This window comes from Gopherus flavomarginatus, chromosome 15 (assembly GCF_025201925.1).
Source record: "Gopherus flavomarginatus isolate rGopFla2 chromosome 15, rGopFla2.mat.asm, whole genome shotgun sequence".
NCBI classification, from domain to species: Eukaryota; Metazoa; Chordata; order Testudines; family Testudinidae; genus Gopherus; species Gopherus flavomarginatus.
In genome coordinates, this window is record NC_066631.1 from 25,841,786 (window position 1) to 25,862,592 (window position 20,807).

Genomic DNA, 20,807 nt, shown 5'->3' on the forward strand with positions numbered 1-20,807 from the left:
CTTCCGTAGCCATCTTAGGGGATGTCTTCACAGCAGCTGGGAAGTGCAATTCCCAGTGCAGGCAGACAGCTCAAGCAAATGCCTAAAGCTATGGAGGTCTGGAGAGCAGCTCGGGCTGTCTACCTGAGTACGTACCCAGGGGGTCGGTGGGATCGCAGTAGGGCAGCTAGCTCGAGGTCACACTGCTATTGTGAGGTGCTAGCTCAGGCAGAGCTAATACATGTCTGTCTGCATAGGGAAATACAGTAGCAGCTGTTGTGCTGCCATACCCAAAGTTAGAAAAGCCATCTCGAAGCATTCTTGGCCAGGCATCACACTTCCCTAGGTGCTGCCCACAAATTGCACAGGCTTCCAGATGGCAGTTTCTTTAACAGTCCGCAGCCATTGGATTTACCATGGAACAGATCCAAAAATGCCCCCCTTTACTGTGTCCCTTCAGGTTTGCGATGCCTATTTACAGCAACCCCCTGCAGTTACTGTTCTCTTAATGCTGCTCATATATATTTTTGTATCCAGTTATTTTTAGCAACATGATGCGGAGGGACGTGGGCGAGAAACAATAGAGAGTGGGGTCTGCGTAGCTCTCTTCAACAGAGCTGAGCCTGCAAGAGCCTCACCAGAGTGGTTCTGCTGCAAGCCTTCCATCAGGGCGCTCGTGACATTTTTGTGACTGTTGCTTGAAATGTGCGTAAAATAAAGACCACGTGGAAGCATTTATCATTTAATCTCAGAGGTGTTCCTTTTTATATCCATTTTTTCTAAACAGCAGCAGAGGGGGAATTATAACTTATTTTATTTTTTTCCCCTAAACTGATCCATGACTTCACTATGTATTGCAGGTCTGTAATGTCTCTCTTTATTTCATTTTTTCATAACCTCCAGGCACAGCGTAACCTTAAACATTAATTTTCCAACTACCATTCGGCTAATGGACTTCCCTGCTGTTAAATCCCCTTGGAGTTAGAATGCCAGAAGCTGAACTGAGCACTTTGGGGAGCTCACACTGTAGCATCATTAATACAAGAGAAAGAAAGAAACACAATATTCTGTACCCAGATGTCGCAGGAACAGAGTAAATGGAAATGGGTATAAGATACTGTATTGTAGCTTCATATTAAAAACTGTTTCATGCATCATTTTTTGCTGCAAGCCAGTATTTGGCTGCCCAGTGAACTATAACAAGATTTAACAGCCACAGTGCAGTTGTATTGTATTTGGACTGATTCCAGCCTTCTGTTGTAATAAACATTGGCTTTACAATGGGCTCTTAAATTCTACAAGTGACGTCAAATTGCATCTAATAATGGAAAAAAGATTAAGTACTGTAAACTCAGCCTTTTCTCTTAATGTTTTCTTCAAGTCTTGCATTGTCTTCTGGTCTGTGTCTGCATCCCAGTGCACCATTATCTACACGTTCCGTATCTGAGTGAATTTGTTCTGAGCTTTGCATCTTAATAGCATCACCTACCAAACATGCCCACATCTCCTTTTGTTTTTCTCTTGTATAGTCCTGAAAATGTGGGACTAATTGTACTGCAGGCTAGAGACAGATATGGTGTATGCAGGCATTCTGCAGCAGCTTTTCCTCCTGACAGCTCTTCCAATGCACCTTAACCCATTCCTGCATTCAACACACCACTCCAGGGAGGTACTGGATTGTGCCAAATTATGTGGTGATTCTGTGATGTGGGCAGATGTTGTGTAGGGACTCAACTCATGTTCACATTTGATCTAAGGCAAGTTTTGAAACTGGGGTGGGTGTTTTATTTTTTTATTTTTTTAAGGGACATTATCAACCTGAATTCTTTGTAAACTAAATTAAAAAACTATCATTTGCTGAGACAGATCCTTCTAAACATGTATAAGTCACACCATGCTGGTTTCTGCTCCCTTATGTTTATATGGATATTTCCAGTTAATTAGTTTATTTTTTGCTATATAACTATGTATGAAAACTGAGACTATACAAAAAGTGCTGTCAAATGCACAAGGTGGACCAACTGAAGAAATAGAGAAAAATATTTTTAATGCTAACTACTTTCAGGAGTAGGTGTTTATAACAACTCTCGTAGTCACAAAGTTATTGCACAGAAATGTTTTTTCAACTTCTAATGTGAAAGTTACATGAACTAATCTACTTGCTCGTGCATAACATCACGTTTTTTTTAAAATTGCACAGTCTTCACATGTTCTTCAGCAAACCCTTGCAAACAGTATTTTTTCCTGAATGAAGTAGCACTTAGCAAAATTAACTTTGGTCTTAGGACCCTTACACTATCTTTCTCAGCAGAGTTGGTATGTCCGTGTACCACTTGTAGTGTTTGCAATCTTGATAGAGTTGGGATGGGGTGTGATACTGTCTGCCTTTCTGCTCACTCTCCCCTTAGGGACCTCTCACTGGATTGATAGGATTTTAAAAGAAAAACAATTTAGGGAACAGCTCCTTGAAATGTGGTGGCTCGAATGAACATTCTAATGCAGTTGGGACGGACTTTTTTTTGGGGAGAGTGGAGGGGGATGACACAGAACTGATCCAAATGCGAAATATCACTCTCTTCACAAAGAAGTCATTTCAGGGATAAAGAAACCATACAGAAACTAAAGAGGGACTCTGAGCACAAGGGACATGGAATTTTTAAATGGTCTCTAGGTAACACCTTTACAACCCCCTGAAATATTATTTAGTTGATTTGTTTGTATTCCATATTACAATCATTTCCTTGTTAACTACCATTCATTAATTGATACTTGAGTTATGAATGCTGATGGTCTTAAATAGTGCGATCTTTGGGGGAGAGAGCTGTTTCGCAGAGAAAGGAGGCAAATTCAGTCACTCCCATTTCTTAACCTAGTAGGTGAGTAGTATAGCCTAGTGGATAAGGCACTGTACTAGTACTTGGGAGACTTGGCTTCAGTTCCCAGCTCTGCTGTGGGGTGACTTGAATCAGTCACTTGCCCTCTGTGTGCCTCAGTTTCCCCATCTGTAAAATAGAAGTAATGATACCATGTTTGTGAAGTGCTTTGAGTTCTACGGATGAAAAGTGCTATGTAAGAGCTAGGTATTAATAATAAAATAAACATCTTGGGTGTCCCTGTCTGTGTACATGTACACCTTTTAATTCAGATTGTGTGGGATAAAGCTCCTACCTGCAGCTAGAAAAAGCTATTTTGTATTGCTTTGTGCTTTTAGGATTTATTTCTCCCCTAACGAATATGTTTAATATTAATTTCAGCATGGGGCATCTATTGCTTCTGCTGTTTAGTTCATTTCAGTTCTAGCTGAGCTCTGTGTACTGCAAAGGCAGCTCTCAGAAAATAGTAGCTGATCAAAAATTAGTTGTTGAGGTGACAGCTGGGAGAGCTTGTAGCAGCCCAGCTGGGGGTACAGCAATAATGGGTATTTATAGCTTGAATTTACCAGATGGTGACTGGTTTTCCCACATTGGATCCAACTGACAAGCTGAGCAGCCAGAAGACAGTAAAAAAATGTTGTGTTTTTTTTTGTTGTTGTTCTAATCCTCAATGCAGACCTTTTAGGGTCATCCATCCAGCTTGATCAGGGTTTGGCCTTCAGGCCTTTTGATGTTTAAGTATCTGCCATTAATAGTCTCAGCACTCATTAGCTCTTATTCCCTAATTACAAGGTTTCAGTTGTCATCAGTCCTTCAGTAAAGCCCTTTTGCAGTCTCTGAAGCTTCATTTAATGCCAGGGAGGCTGTGGCAGTCACATCTCAAACCTCTGATATCAAACAACCGATACGTGGGCTGGATTGAGGTGTTTAGATGCATCTGCTGATGGATTTGGATTCTGCTGAATCTAATCTTTTTTCTTTTTAAATGGAAGTTTCCAAGCCTTTTGTTGTGAAGGAAACTTTTACCATCAGAACTCAATGAAGTGAGAGGAGGGTGTCTTCACAAAGCCTGAAATTATAGTTCAGAGGGGGTACTGACTTGACTCATCTCAGTGGGGTATTAACTCTGAAGCCCAAGTACGATGCTTTAAGAGCCTGACTTCAATTATTTTTAAGTATAAAATTATGCGCCTGGCATATATGCAAATAGTTACTGCAGTTCTGTGTACAAAGGAGTAATGGCGTATATGAATAGCCAAATAGCAGTGGGCCTAAAAATGACCTGTATCCACTGCACAGCTTTTTAATGTTACTAACTAGCTTTGAGTGCCTCAGATTTTAGTGCCGTCCAGGAGCTGCAGGTGCTCAGCACCTTGGAAAATCAGGCCCAAGATGCCTGAAGTTGGACAGCCAAAATCCAGAGCCACTCTTGAAATGACGTCCTCAGTTGCAACCTAATGGCCATATTCCACCTCTTTGCACAACCCCCCACTTTTAGTGGTGGGGATTCAGCAGTGGATTGGGCTAGTCTATACATCTGTAGACCTGGCCCACAGACTATAAATAAACTTTAATTGGTCCCAATTCACTGACCATTGGTCCCAATTCATTGACTGTTGACAGCCCTGCTCTAGAGCCCTGTTCTGATCTCTCACTGGTGGTCACCCTTAAAAGCTTTCAGTTTTTGCTTTAGATAACTTTACCTCTGTGCAGTATTGACTATACTTGGTACCGGGAATACTGCAAATACCAAGGTCATGCTATCTGCTTATCTATGACAATCAAAACGTCTTTACAAGGACAGCCGCTGTCCATCAGTGTGAATTCGGAATAACACTGCTGATCCATGCAAATTGGGAGTTAATGCACTGAATGTATCTCACATCTGAATCTGGATAATATCCGTATTTTATCCTTCCCAATACAATGCGTTTTCCTGGATTGCCACTAAGTCAGACTGCAGTGTTTTACACAGGTTGCTATTTTTCAGGTTAAAGGCAGCCCAGACTCCAAATTTTTCCAGATTTTTTAACTCAGACTGACTTAAAAATTGGCTTTATGTGTGCTGAGTGCTTGATGTCCCTCCCTCAGGACCAAGCTGCTGATCCTAATCCTGGGTACATTTGCTCCCTGGCATGCATAGCTTGAGGTTGAAAATGAAATCTGGCATTTCAGCTCAGTTTCCTTCAGAAAGGTAGTTGCTTCTTTAGACTATGTTTTGTGGAGGATGTGTATGCAACTGCCATGGCAGGCTTCCTTAAGGATGGGACCCAAGCAGTGGAACAGAGCCACAGGAGGAATTCAGAAAAGTACAGTCCAGGTGGGCAGATCCTCTGGTCCTGCTCTTTTGGGGAGTGTTTGGTGGTTCTAGGCAACAGGAGACTTGTCAGTCGCATATTGGGACAAACTTTGGCTCTGAACACACTGAACTTTTAGAAAGGCCATACCTGGAGGGGAGCTTTGCAGCGAGGGCTTGCTCATCTCTCATAAAAACTGAGATGTGAGCTAGATCGCTACCCATTTCTGTAACCAAGACAGGCTATTCAAGGGGGGCCTGACACTCAAAGACCACGTGCAAGTTGAGGCTGCTGATGGCTGCTACTGTATGTGCTTGCGGCCCTAAGGCCTTTTTCTTTTTTTTTTTTTTTAAGGATGCAGTAAAACAAACCATCTTGTGTGTTGGTTGCCTGAATCTGTCTAAATTATTATTTATTATCTGTCTGGCACTGAATTATAAACACTTTTTCTTCATCCCGGTACCTGTATCCTGCCATTTTATTGCTCCTCAGATGCTCTTTTGTTTTATTCATCTCTTATAATCAACTGAAATACCCTTTTTTTAACAAGTGAGCGAAGACAGGCAGGTGATGGATGCACCCTACATGCGTGTGACACCATTTCAAAGCATCTGAAAAAGATTTTAACTTACCTTTTAAAAGATCACTATGTAGACTACACCGTTCCACCCCACACAAGCAACCAAATGTTATGTTAAATCTCAGGTGAACTCCTGCTTTAAAAGTTCGGATACCAGCTTTTCCTTGGAAGGTCAGGTCCATTCTGATCTTGGGGGGGGGAGGGTGTTGTTCAGGGCCTATCTCTATTAAATATTATTGCTTTGTTCCATAACATTAATTAAAAGCCTCTTAAGGTTATCCACACCCCATTCTGGAATGTTCTCCTAGTGGATTAGCCTGCCAGAGAAATTATTTTGGTAGAGTGCACACACATGTGTGCTTGACAGAAGTATTCCCCGCAGGGTCTGTCATGTCAGGGAAATTTTTCCTGGGGTTGCGCTGACAGGAATAATAATAATAATTTAAAAGCAATAAAATGGCATGAAACAGAATTAAAAATGGGAAAAAAATCATTTAAAATTCAGTGCCAAGCAGGTAATTATTCTGGGCAAGTCAGTGAGCAGTGAGATAGGTTTGTTTTATTACCGTCTCTCAATAATAAAAATAATAAAAAAGACTTAGAGCCCTATGTAAATACCCCAGCAACCTTCCACCCCCATCCTGCTAACACTTACACAAGTGTGTTCAGTGTTAATATGCCCATTGCATAAACTCAGGAATGTGTGTAGGTGTTTGCAGGATTGGGCCTAAACTTGCTTCTTGGCATGGCACAGTGTGGTTTAGGCACAAGACAGGAGTGAGGAAGAGCCTGGGTTCTAATCCTGGTTCTGATGCTCATATACTCTGTGATTTGGGCATATCATTTAGTATCGCCAAGCCTTATTTAATGTCAATTAAGTGCAGTGTAAGTGCCAAGTATCATTAGGGGCTCTCAGTGAGAATGGTGGGACAGGAACTCAGTGCTCCTAGGCTTCCTGCCCTCTGTTTAATTCACTAGATCACGTGGCTTTTGTGGGCTCACTATCACTAAAGCGAATTTTAGGATTTAATGTATTATCTGTATTAAGCTAGGCAGGCATCTTGCTGTGTAATGAGCTTGTGGACTGTGCTTTCCCTCTACTGAACAGCTCTGGCCTCTGTTAGCAAAAACATGTGAATTTGGAAGCTAACGTTTAGTGTAGGTGGAATCCTTTGAGGTCGGAGAACTCAGCCAGGCTTTTCTTGGAGTTATTACAGTAAGTTTACCAAACGTTTTGCCCTCGTGTACATAGTTTTTCTGTGGTATCAATCTTGAAATGCCTTTATTTTCCATGTACTGCACCTTCGCATTTCTAAAGACTGCCTCTCTTCAGGGACAGCAGCCAGATTGTCATCAGTCACAGCAGCTGTTACAAGAGTCGTACAGTGTGCATTCTCATGGAGACTTTACATGGAGTTCTTGTTGTTTTCATTAATCTAAAATCGTTCAGATTGAAAGTACGTGTTTTGTTCTTTGAGTATGGAAACATTAACGGTTTTTACTTCCTCTGTTTTGTTTGAGGGGGTTAAAAATCTTGTCTAGTAGTAGAACATCTTATTCTAACTTTCTACATATACACAATAAATATTGCAAACCAATATTCACCTGATTTTGAAATGAGAAATGGAAGTACATGTTATAGAAGCATGTTATTTCTTTTGTATAAGTATAGTATCTTACTTCTGTAAAAATAATGAGGAGTCCTTGTGGCACCTTAGAGACTAACAAATTTATTTGGGCATAAGCTTTCGTGGGCTAAAACCCACTTCATCAGATGCATGGAGTGGAAAATACAGTAAGGGGTGTGTGTGTGTGCGCGCATATATATACAGCACATGAAAAGATGGGAGTTGCCTTACCAAGTGTGGGGTCAGTGCTAACCCGGCCAATTCAATTAAGGTGGAAGTGGCCTATTCTCAACAGTTGACAAGAAGGGGTGAATATCAAGAGAGGGAAAATTACTTTTGTAGTGCTAAAGAGGCCAATGCAGTCAAGGTGGAGGTCGGCTATTTCCAACGTTGACAATAAGGTGTGAGTATCAGCAGAGGGAAAAATTACTTTTTGTAGTGACCCATTACACACACACTTCTTACTGTGTTTTCCACTCCATGCATCTGATGAAGTAGGTTTTAGCCTATGAAAGCTCAAGCCCAAATAAATTTGTTAGCCTCTAAGGTGCCACAAAGACTCCTCATTGTTTTTGCTGATACAGATTAACATGGCTACCACTCTGAAAACTGTTACTTCTATAAGCAAGTGTAAGATCCTGAAATTTCTCACCCTGTGAATGAGTCATTAAACAATTTTTTCTCTGCTTTTCAATTGATGTTCTTTTATGAAAAAATACATGTAATGTAACCAGATAAAAAAATCTAGGTTAAAAGAACATTATTCAGGTTAGAAAGTCAGTTACTCAAAAGATTTAAGGTCCCCTACGCAGCTTTTTTTCTGTCTCCTTGTAAACACAATAAAGGGATTTTTCCTCTGTTTTTTGCGAGAATTAATTGGAACAGTTTCACTAAGCAGATGTGACAAGAAGCATGTATGCTTGCTGTAGAAGGAACGGCATTTGGGGTTTATGTGCTGGGGAAACTGTTTTTAAAAATCATTTATTCTAGTGACAATGTTATCCCAAAAATGCTGCTGAGGTCGGTGTTATCTTGGATAATCTGCCCATGGGACTACTAGACAGATTTACACGTCTGACTGCCAGAGGGAGTTTTGCAGTCACGATTCAGTGTTCTTTGCTCCCTCCTCTCCTCACCTTTCTTCTCTCCATTTCTATGTTTTGTACTGCTGCAGCCGATACCCCTCATCTGCCGTGTGCTGGTGGTACTCCGAAAGTTGCTGTCTTAGCCCTCTGTTGATCAGTCCTGTTTTCTTTTAAATTGCACAGAAGCTGTGTATTGTAGGACTTATTTTCTGACTTGAAGTTTGATCTAATGCTGTTAACTTATGCTATGGGTGTGTAAAACAAGTTCTGCTATTGATTTCAACTGAGGGAGGATTTCATCCCTGGACTTCATTGGAGGGAAAAGAGAATGGATGCTGTTAATAATAATGGGAAGAAAAGTACGTTTTTACAGACCTCTTTGTTAGAGTCCAATTTAAGTTCTCCAATGTGGTGTTACCGAGGGCTGAGGAAGTCTCCTAATTAGTCTCTTTTGTTAGCTGCAGAGCAATCCTGTAAGAGGATAAGAAGATCTGAGGTCTCTGAGTGGCTGCATCTCTGATGTGTCACTGACATTGGAGAGAGACATTATTGTCCTACAACAAAAGCTTCACTTTCTCATTTTCAGCTGTGTCATATCTCAGCCATGGAGATGTTACATAGAAAAATCTGATTGATATGGTGGCGAAGGTCCCTAGGGCAATAGCTTTGAGGGTGTCCCCTGCAGCAAATAAAAATTCTTCTAAAAGAGTCTGTTCAACTTGATACCGGTTCCAGAGTAACAATCAAGGGATTTTTCTTCCTTGTTTTAAGAAAAATTAATGTCTCTAGAGATTAAATTATTACATTTAATCAGTGCAGAAAGTAATTGCATCTCTCTGCTTTTATTTCAGGGGTGCTCAATGCACTCATTTACCATTATTTAAGGAGTCTCTACTAGAAATATCTGGATTGCATTTCTGAACAGACAAAAAGGCTTGGACTTCAAGATGCTTATAAAGGAATATCGTATTCCAATTCCAATGAGTGTGGAAGAGTATCGGATTGCCCAGCTGTACATGATACAGGTTAGTAATGGTTCAAACAGACATACTCATGGGCCCACACTGATTTACACACATGATATTTTGGTCTTCACTTCCTGTGCAAAAAGTTATGTCTTGATGAAGAACATAATAATCTGGTGTTTCTGGCAGACTTTTCAGCTAACTTTTTTTAATGCAGTTTTGCTTTTAAAATTTATTTGACCATAAAGGCTGGATCCTGCTGTCCTTAAACTGGCAAAACTTCCTCTCTTAAAAGAAAATTGGAAGTAAACAGATCTAGTACAAACTTGGGAAGTATCACACTTTGGGTAGGTTATTCCTGTGTAGGGAGGCACTGGACCTTAATTTTGATGTGGAAAAATTAGTTCATTATAACTTTCAAAAGGCAAACTAAAAAGAGCTTAGCACATGACTTACATACTATTTCTTTAATAATTGTATGTAAGCACACAGATCCTGTCATCTTAGCTTAGGCACAAAATTTAGTTTTTATTAAATCTAATGTAAATGTTTTCATAACTTAAAAAAAAATAGGAAACAAAATGTTTGTTTTTGTAATCTCAGTCGTCCATGCTCCCCCTCCTAAAAATGGAAATCCAAAAACAATGGCCTTAGGATGGTACATGAGAAACCCAGCAGTGAAACTTACTAAAAAGGAAATTGTCCATCTAGTTTCATTGCCCATAAAGCTGAAGAAAATGCAAAAATGCCCTCAATCCAGCAAAACACATCCTAACTCTGAGCACACAGAGCAGTTCCATTTTTATTTCAGTGGGACTGCTCCAGAGGCTTGTAGTTAAGCATGTGCTTAACTGCCTTACTGGATTGGGACCTAAAATGAACAGCATAGATGGTGAAAAATTATTCCAGATATGAGAGATTATTTTTATTATACTGTGATTTTTATTTTTACAGTGCCCCTTAAAAAAAAAAAAAAAAAAGAATAATTAATTGCTAGACTTGACTGCCAAGCAGTGCACAGCATAACATATATTCTTCAGTATTATCAAAGGAATTCTTTTTTCTGGCAAAAATATTTGAGTACTTATATAAATTGATAAATTGATTTGTAACTTAATATTAGCATACTTGAGTAAACATTTTCTCAAGGGCCTTAATTTCTCTTTAGCTTCTCCTGAAGCTAAAATTGTTTTGAAAAATGTCATGTAATTATTTTCTCATGACTTTTTTTTCTATCACATTTGGATTAGATGTTTAAATAAAAATCATACTAAGGGGCAAACATATTAGCTATGCAAATGTAACAGCAGGCTAAGGAACCCGTTGAAGAATGGTCTCATTAGTGGGAGAGATTCAACATACTCTTCGTTGGGGAGAATACTTGAATACCATATGCCATTCTGGTAGCCCCATCTAAAAAAAAAGATACACAACAACTGGAAAAAGTACAGAAAAGGGCAACAGGAATGATCTGGTGTATGGTACAGCTTCTGTCTGAGGAGAGATGAAAAACACTGAAACTGGTTAGCTTAGAAGAAAGATGACTTGGGTGATAAGAGAGATCTATAAAATCATGAATAGTGTGGAGTCAGTGAATAAGGAAGTGTTATTTATGTCTTCACATAACACAGGAACCAGTAGTCACCCGCTGAAATTAATAGGCAGCAGGCTTAACACAAAAGGTAGCTCTTCTTTCTCACAATGCACAGTAAACCTGTAGAACTCGTTGCCAGAAGTATAACCGGGTTAAAAAAGAAGTTCATGGAGGATAGATCCATCAATGGCTATTAGCCAAGATAGTCAAGCGCACAACCCTATGCTCTGGGTGTCTCTAAACCTGACTGACTGAAGCAGGGACTGGATGACAGGGAATGGATCACTTGATAATTATCCTGTTCTGTTTGATCCCTCTGCAGCAGCTGGCCACTGTGGGAAGAGAGGATAGTGGGCTAGATCAGAGGACTGAAACACGCGGCCCTCTTCCTGCGGCCTGTGCTCGCCTCCCCACCTACCTCCAGGCCAGCGGTGGGCAAACTACAGCCACAGGATTGCCCCCCTTGAGCCCCGCGCCGCTCCCTGAAGCGGCTGGCATCACGTCCCTGCTGCCGGGGGGTGGGGAGAAGTAGAGGGCTCCGTCCGTGTGTGTTTCCCTGGTTCCAGGTGTGCATGCACACACACACACCCTGCAGCTTCCATTGACCGAGAACAGGGAACTGCGGCCAATGGGAGCTTCAGAGGAGGTACCTGGAGGCGCGGCAAGCAGCACGTGGAGCCTTGAGTTCCTCTCCCCCAGGGGCTGCAGGGACATGGTTCCAGCTACTTCCCGGAGCGGGGCCGACAGCCGGCCCTGGTGTGTGCTGCTGCCACCCTGGAGCCCGAAGTCCTCCTGCACTCTGCCCCCCAACTCCATGCCCTGAGCCCCCTGCTGCATCCCACACCCCTTCTGCACCCCAATCACCAGCCCTGAGCCCCCTGCCTGCACCCAAACCTCCTGCTGCACCTCAACCCCCTGCCCTGAGCCCCCTGCCTGCACCTCAACCCCCTGCTCTGAGCCCCCTGCCTGCATCCCAGCCCCCAGCTGCATCCCAACTCCCTGCCATGAGCCCCCTGTCTGAACCCCAACCCCCTACTGCACCTCAACTCTCTGCCTTGAACCCCTGCCACACCGCCCATGCACCCTCTGGGGGAAGAGAAGGGGCAGAATTGGGGTGGGGACTTCAGGGAGGGGTTGGAATGGGGGCAGGGCCTGAAGGGGTGGAGTGGGAGCAGGGCCGGGGGCAGCACGGGGGGGGTGTCAGTGATGCGGCCCTTGGGCCAATGAACTAGCCTCTCGTGGTCATTTGAGTTTGAGGCCCCTGGGCTAGATGGACCATTGGTCTGACCCATTATAGCCATTCTTATGGGATACGTCCTCAGGTTAACAATATTGTTGAATCAGAGTTGCTTCCAGGTTTAATGCCTTTTGATGGTGGAACGTTTAGTTAGCAGAATTCTGCTGGTGTTATCTCAGAAGCCACAAACAAGATTTTATCAGATTAGTACAGAGCGTGTGATTCCATTTAACTGCCTGAAACCATTATCAGGTGATGTGTGTAAGGTCTGGCACTGGCTTGGCAAGAGGTGGTGCATAAATGCACCATCCCAGCAATATCCCTCCCCTACTGCCCCCTTGCCAGACATAATTTGCTGCTGGATTGTGCCCCATCAGCAAATTACAGTTTCCCCTGCACCAGCCCAGCTGTACTGACTGGTGGGTTGGAAGGTGGGTGAGGCTAAGGCTCCAGCCATTCTCTGCCTATGCATTCCAGCAGGGCAATACGTGAGTGTGTTTAACTCTGTGGCCCAGCTCCAAGTTCCAGCCTGCAGAAGGGTATAAAGGTGGGGGATGGTTTCTTACTCCCACATACTTGAAGGTACAGTTCGTCCAAGGCATAATCTAGCTCTAAGAATGAACATAAGCACTTCTGAGAGAAAATGCCTCTCTTAGCTCAAAATATTTTGAAAGTCTCTTGGAATAAAATGTTAGGGTTAAATTCCCCTTTCTTTAATCTTGTTCTGTAAGGGCTTGTTCCATCTGCCCTTGAAGTCAATGGAAAGACTCCCACACACTTCAGTGGGAATTGGCGTGGTCCCCATGACATTAACTGCCTCTGTAAAAGAACACGGCTTTATCCTTTGAGAGAGAAATCAGGGAATGTTAACTCAGAAGGAGCAGGAAAGAGCACAAAAGACTTATCTAGATGTTTTCAGAGTGTGATTTTTTTAATAAGACCCTTTTGTCTGGCTATCGAGGAATCACTTTTTTTCTTTTCTTTCATTCCTTTGGAATCTGTAGCCCACAGGAGAAGTGTTTTTGTGAGTTATAGCATCTAGTTGGTGAGCATATTCCAGGGGCAGCAGCAAACTGGGATTCTGTATGTAATATATAGTAATGTAAAGCCCATTTTTAGGACAGAATGATGCAGAAGGAGACTTTTTTCCATGTTCCAAAAAGATATTGAGCATCTCTCCTTGAGAAGAGATTGTTCTTTTCTTTCCTTTTATTAAAATGTGTCCGTCAGAGCACAAAGCCTAGTTTTAAATTTCATTTGTTATGCAGAGCACTGTGTAGATGCTGCACTAGAATGATAATCATACTAGTTCTTAAGAGAGGAGGTAGATCTCCAGCACTGCAAAAGTGAAATATGTGGTAATTTATAGGAAATGTTGTTCATGAAGAGTTTATTTGGCTTCAGTGAGACTTAAATACATACTTGACTTTAAGCATATGATTTGTGGCTTTCCTGAATAGGGGTGGAATTATGCATTAGCTTGAAGTTAAACAAATGCAAATCAGGTCTTTTAAGAGCAAAGTAAAGCTTTGTGCACAAGTGTAGCCTATTGAAGTCCATGGGTAAAGTTTTCAAAAGTGTCTAAATCGGGTGGTAGTTAGGGTCTGAAGTCACTTGTGTGCTTTTGAAACTTTCACCCCGTGGCATTACTTGTGTGAGGGTTTGTGAAGTCAGGCCCAAAATAGTTGCAGGTTTTTTTTTAAAGAGAGGAATTTCCATAGTTTCTTTTGTTCCCTCCTTATTCAAACAGTGTGCGGAGAGGCCACGCTTTACATTCTGAAGGAGCTGCTCCTGTTGGAACTTGGAAAGATTCCCCTTCAGTTTGCTACAAGCAGGATCAGTTCCTGCAGAGAACAAAAAGTTCTTACCGCTGCTGCTTCTCTTAGAATGATGTGTGGTAGATGTACACTGGATAGGAGCAATAAAAGCGTACAGGATGAGATTTGGCATCCTAGTTCTTGGCTCTTTCTGTGCTATTGGCTGCCCAAGGCAGCAATAAATTGTCTCTTTTGTACTCGTATCTTGCATCTCTCACATTTTCTGGGTTCCCTGCTGATGTTTAAAGTTCCAAACACTGAAGTGAATTAATGGCCAGTTTCTTAGAGGCTTGTCATTTTTCCCCTTCGCATCTCCTTTTGCTGCTTCTGAATCCTTTTCTGCAGAGACAGTGGTTTCAGTACACGGAGTAGCACTTAGATTCTTCAATAAATAAGTTAATTTTATATTACAGCAATGAGCTTAATAGATCCTTGACCTGCTTGCAGACTAGAAGATCTGAACCAAATTGTTTTTTTCTCAGTTAGATTTGAGACTCTCTATAAATATAAGTATTTCCATGGGGAATCTCTAGCATGATGCTTGTCATTGTGTTCAGTTCAGGAAGTCTTGTTGCATCTGTAATAGGGCAGGTAGGGTAATCCTGTGCTGTATGTACAACTTTCTTCTCATCTTTACTTGTCATCATTGTCTTGATGATGGTCTTATTTCTTTCTCATTTGCTCTCCATGTGAAAAAATTCCAGCTGTTTAGTCTAGACTCCTAACCAATAATCTCCTTTTCTGCAACAATCTCCTTTATTCTGGTGCATAAATCAGGGAATTGAGAAAATAGTGCAAAATACTGAAATCATTCTCAAAACCTGTTTTCTAGCCATTATTTTATTCATGTCATTTTCATACTGATTTCACATTGTTCTTTGATTTGACCAGATCATCTCTCTGCAACACGCTCCATATGTTTTTAAATTAGATCACAACAGTGATTTCCCCCCCCCCCCCATGATAAATGGTTGACTGCAGCACCAACCAACCATAAGATGACGGGGGGGAGCAGATATCAAGCATGAGCAGCACATATAAGAGGCTTGGGGAGGTTAAACCTCACCAGAAAACACTGGCCATGCAGGAGGGCAAGCACCACGGGTGAGGCGTGGGTCATCTCCCTTTGGAGGAGTGCTGGAAGCAGAGCTCCCTAGAAGTAGGGGGAGGCACTGGTCCCCAGACCGTGGCCGCACTCCCCCTCTTCCCCCGAGGCCTCACCCTCATGCCGTCTCTTCCCTAGGTGGCTCCTACCCACCCCTCGCTCCTCTCCACCACGGAGAGGAGTGAGCAGGCGAGACTTGGGGCAAGAGACGGAGAGGAGCAAGCAGTGGGTGAGCCTCGGGGGAGGAGACGGAGTGGGGGCAGCGCCTCGGTCCAGGTGCTGGTGGCCCCCCGCTTCTAGGGAGCTTCCAGCACTAGCGTGTAAGCCTCCTCAAATTGAAGACTCACGTGTCTCCTATAATATCAAGCACTTATTTTGTATGCTGCCAGCATTTCTCTCTGCTAAATAAACCAGAAATGTGATACATGCTTATTCAAAACTACCTCCTGCTGGCAAACGAGAAGGTGCTTTCGGTGGCGTTTACTCTTAGTAACCAAGGACTAATAGCTTTGCACACGTTGCCATGATGAGCTTGGGGAACTGAAATCCAGCGTGGGGAAGTGCACATTCCCGTCCTGGCAAAGGAGGGATACAGCCCAAGAGAACTCTTCAAAAGCCAAAGTCTGGAATGTAGAACTACCATCTCTGAGTGTCTCTGTGAAATGTCTCACTCTACCCAGTGGTTATGGAGACTCCTGTTCCTAATCCCAAAGTGGACCTTTCTTTCTGATTCTCTTTTTCATTTTCTCTGGAGTTTGCCATCCCTAGGCACATTCTGTAGAACACAAGGAACTCTGCGGGGTCTTATCTCCTCTTAGAATCAGCCCTTTCATACAAGAGTCTCAAAGGAGTTTGGAAATATTAGCTCATAACTCTCCAGAGTACAAAAGCAGCTGTAGCCTGAAGCCCCACCATTGCTCATGGCCAAGGGCCCAATAGTGGCCCTATATTAGCATCTTGGCCAGGAAGTTCAGCTAAGATTGTGGCTGTTTAAAACTGTTTCAAACAAACAAACAAACAAACAAACCACTAAGTGAAAACAGAAGATTATGGCTGAACTAAATAAGCTAGTCAGGAAGCAAGTTTAGCTCCGCTCAGCCAAAGCAGAAGTGGGACATCAGCCTTTAATATTCAGGCCACCGCTTTCTAGTGTGATGCAGTATATTTTGCTATTTTAGTTGAGACAACAGCCACTATAATTTGTTAGCCATTCCTGATACCTAACAATAATGAAGGGCCTTCTCACATGAACATGCAGCTTATTCTTTAATTCTATTTGGGATTTCTGGGTAAGTGCAGGAATTTATCTCTGGCATGGAGTGCAGTGTTGGTCATCTCACCAGTTAAACAAAAATGAAAAGTTTTACACAGTTTCACAGCATTGTGTGGACAATATTCCTCAGAGCATACCCTGATAATACTGATAAATAAGGATTATTATTCCTACTTTGCAAATGGGGACACTGAATGAGGAAATGATTTGTCCAAAGCCCCTAAAGAGTTGAGATGGTTATAGGATTTAAGAGCTCCTAGCCTCATACTCTATCTGCTATTTCATTTGAGCTCATTCTTTGGCAATCACAGTTTTTCCTATGTGGATGCAAGTCTTTGCAGTGTCACCTTTTGAATGATGTGGACAAGACTTGCAGTCAGTCCTGGAAATTTAAGTTATGAAAACCTCAGACCTTGTTTTCTATTTTAGTTCTGTTGGATTCATTTAGCTTTACCTGAGCTCATGGGCTTTCTGCTGGATTAATGGAAGGAAATCCCTAGTCAGATGTGTCTTGATGTTTTTTCCATCTCACTGCAGGCTCCTTTTTGCTAGCTCATTCGTAATTTGGCTTCTGCTCAGACCCTTCTGCACATTGACTTGCAATGATCCTCCAACGTCTATAATTTGCTGTCAGGTATCTCCTACAGGCATACAGGAGAACACTTCAGCCTCCCTGGCCACACTATAGCAGACCTTAAGGTGGCCATCCTGCAGCAAAAAAACTTCAGGACCAGACTTCAAAGAGAAACTGCTGAGCTTCAGTTCATCTGCAGATTTGACACCATCAGCTCAGGATTAAACAAAGACTGTGAATGGCTTGCCAATTACAGAACCAGTTTCTCTTCCCTTGGTTTTCACACCTCAACTGCTAGAACAGGGCCTCATCCTCCCTGTTTGAACTACCTCATTATCTCTAGCTTGCCTGCATATATATACCTGCCCGTGGAAATTTCCACTACATGCATCTGACGAAGTGGGTATTCACCCACGAAAAGCTCATGCTCCAAAACGTCTGTTAGTCTATAAGGTGCCACAGAACTCTTTGCTGCTTTTATAATTTGCTGTGTTTTCTCAGAAAAACAGGCAGTGCTTTCAAGGGTGAGAATCTTATCTCATTTGTGCTGCTCCTGTCTGCTTGATTGGTATTGACTCTGTTGTTTTTCTTTCTCCAAATATACTGTGAATTCTGTCAGTCTTCAGTTGTCATTTTTTTTTTCTAGGCTGTCTTCATCATCTGGGCGGGGTTATTCTCTGAGATGCTTGCAACTGCCAAGTAGAGTCTTGTTGGTTCTTGAAAATGGATTTGAAGAAGTTAAGTGTGTGTTTGTGCAATGAATTCCTAGCATTCTGTCTGATTTCTAGTGGACAGGAGTCCAGCTCAGCAAAATCTCCACTGCATTTAGCACTGGCCAGCCCTCTTTGTTGACGGCCTCAGGAGATAGGTAAAATACGGAATGGGTTTGGAGAATGAGCTACTCTTTCATCTCTGGATGTTGGACACTTCAGAACAGGGAGAAACACTGACAGTGTGGGTGAAACCTGTGCATACATTGCATCTCGTCTACAGGAGAACTCACTTTCCTTGTTATCAATATGGCTTATTTCACTAATGCTACATCTTTGAGTTGTCGGGGCTACCCCATGTACCCTGTTTCTCAAACCAGCACTTGATATTCATGCTGTCAGTCAGATCCTTTTCTGTTTGTGTAATCTGTCTGACTTCCAATGCCATGCCAGTGTTGGCTTGTCTTTCAAAATCTGTCTCTAGCATGGCACAGATTAAAGCACCCAAGATCTGACAGTGACTGTAAAAGTCATCTGTTTTTCTCTGAATCTTTTTTTCTTTTTATACCACTGATTAAGATGCAGTTATCTGTTTTGCATACCTTGCCATTTGGAGGATGGTCATTTGCATGTTTCTGTTTTGAAGGCAGTTGCCACTTATCAGTACTATTATACAACAACAGCAGCAGCAGAAATAATGCAGGTCCCTTTCTCAGAGCAAAAAAAATGGTCTCATAACCAAATCCACGTTTTCAACCTGCTATCTGCATAGTATTGCCAACTGGAAGTGCTCAGAGATCCTGAGTCGGTCTCCCAAAATCATGCAGTTTTTAAAAGTCTTCTGTTTTGTTTTGTTTTGAGTTTTTTGGGGGGCCATTAGGGTGTACTCAGGCCATGTTTTCAAGATTCTCTGTGCAGCTGTAAGGGTGAGAAACATACTATTTTAAAATGAAAGCTGATTGTCTCACATAATCACTTAACTCCAGGAAATGGGGAAAAACACCAAATATCGAAAGGCTGACAATAGAGCTGCAAGACTTAGCAATATTGTCTGCATGCAGTGTTTGAAAAGTGCTACACAACCATGAAGTAGTGTTATTTGCAGTCATTGTATCAGTACCAGTTTGTGTCCCTTGCTCCAAAAGGATGAAGATCAGGGTTGATTTTATATTAATTAACTGGTTTGGTTATAGCACTAAGAGCAGGACACAATATGTGATGTTAGTCTGGGGTTAGGATGTAACTCTTGGCATTTTATTGAGAGTCTCACAGTGTTTTATATCTTTCTTAAAGCCTCAGCTCCTGGAGTCATGTTTTGTGAGAATGTCAGTAATTTTTTTTTAGTGAAACTTTCTAGCTATTGGAGTTATGGAGAAAAGCTTTCATTTTAATGCAAAATTTTAGTTGTGTTTGGTTTGCAAAGTAGAAGGGAGTAGTCTGAGTGTCAGACTGAGATTCAGAAGTTCTTGATTTCACATCCCATCCCTGATGCACTGAGTGCCCTTGGGCAGTGTGCTTCATCTACCTACCTCAGTTACTCCATCTGTAAAATAGAGGTAGTATTTCTCACAGATGGTGCTTTGTGGAGCAGTTAATGTTGTGCAGATCTTTGAAGAAGAAAAAGCAGGACATAAAGAATTAAAAAACTGAGCAGGAGATGGAAGCTGAAATGTTAACAGCCAGTTTAAAAGATATAGCATGTAGGGCAAGCAGGTTTGAGGTGTCTTCATTATAAAGTTATTTCCATTTTGCATTCCTGTGCGTCAGGCAGCCCAGCTCCAACAAAAGTGTGGTTGTATGACTTTGCACTGCAGAGTGATTTATGAACAGGTATAAGAATGGTTTTCTTTTAAGGCTGTTAAGTATTTATAGACTTGCACAGCAGATTGCCCACATAATATCATGATGTGTTGTACTAAGAGCTCCATTAATAGCCAGTCCTTGTTCTAAATAATGTAGTGCATATAGTATTTGTACAAATTGGGCTTGCACTTACATCTGAACTCTTTTGTGAAGGCCTGCTGCTCTCAGCCTGGCCATTTAACATTTGTCTTGAAAGCAGCGAAGAGTATTGAAGCCTCAGGCGACAGAGGTATTCATCTGCCCATCGTGCTGCAGGAGCTTCTACAGTAACAGTCTCTTTTTCGGGGGACAGGGAGGTTGTACGCCATCAGGGAGGTTGTGTGCTGCTGCTGCTTTTATCTGGCTATATCTCATTACAGCCTTCATCAGATTTCATGCTGAAAACCAAGTGAGAGAAGGTTCTTGTGGTCTAGTGATGCAAGGCAGGATATTTTTACAAGCCCAAGCAGGAGTGACACTTCACACTGAAGTGAGAGTGCTGTCTTGGTCATTCTGGCTTAAGCTCTTGCTTGGTTCATCCTTTTGAATTTGCCTCTGAAGGGGCCAGAATGAGAAACCCAAATTTAACTTTGTTTTCTTAAACTAGCAACACATAGCTTACATCTTAGTTCAGATGTTGTCCGTTTTGTCGCCAATTATCCCCCCTGCACTGATGTACATGAACACCATTCCTCAGGACAGAGCTGTAAGTGGTCACTAGACAACCCCTTCAATGTCATAACAAGAGGGAAGTGAACTCTTGTGGTGGTTTAATGGAACCAAATGTTAAATACAGTCTTGATAGTAAGAAACCAATTTACTTGAAGCTCCAGTCCAGGACACATCTGGAATTTTGGGAGCAATTTAAGGTTTTAATAGGTTTGACTGTTTAAATCCTTCATATATTTTCCAGCAGATGCACGATGTGATCTGTAGTTTATTTCAGCATACCCACACTCCCATTTTACTGTTGAGGGAAAATGTGGGATTGGGCAGCTAAGTGAATTGTCCAAGGATACTTTGGGAGGTCTATGGCCAACCTGGGAATAGATCCCAAGAGCACTGACCCCTAGTCCTGTGCCCCCTAATCATAAGACCCTGTGTAATGAAGGTCTGCATTTTGTTGACTTCCGAAGGTCACTTTCAAACTCTCATGTCCTGAGCTGTTGGGCTGATGTTTTGATTTATATACGAATAGATATAGTGAACTCTGTGCTAATGGCCTGTATCTTAATGGCCGTTAAAATC

General features: G+C 42.1%; 1 protein-coding gene across 13 annotated transcripts in view; it reads left to right on the forward strand.

Annotated features, from left to right (window-relative positions):
• The window catches only part of PITPNM2 (phosphatidylinositol transfer protein membrane associated 2), a 195,296-nt gene that overhangs the window by 90,233 nt on the left and 84,256 nt on the right, over positions 1-20,807 (forward strand). For all 13 annotated transcript variants that reach the window (XM_050924412.1, XM_050924411.1, XM_050924398.1 and 10 more), the window contains one exon: positions 9,294-9,467. In XM_050924412.1, coding sequence (XP_050780369.1) covers positions 9,390-9,467 — 78 coding nt within the window. In that variant the 5' untranslated portion in view covers positions 9,294-9,389. The remainder of the gene's footprint in view (positions 1-9,293; positions 9,468-20,807) is intronic.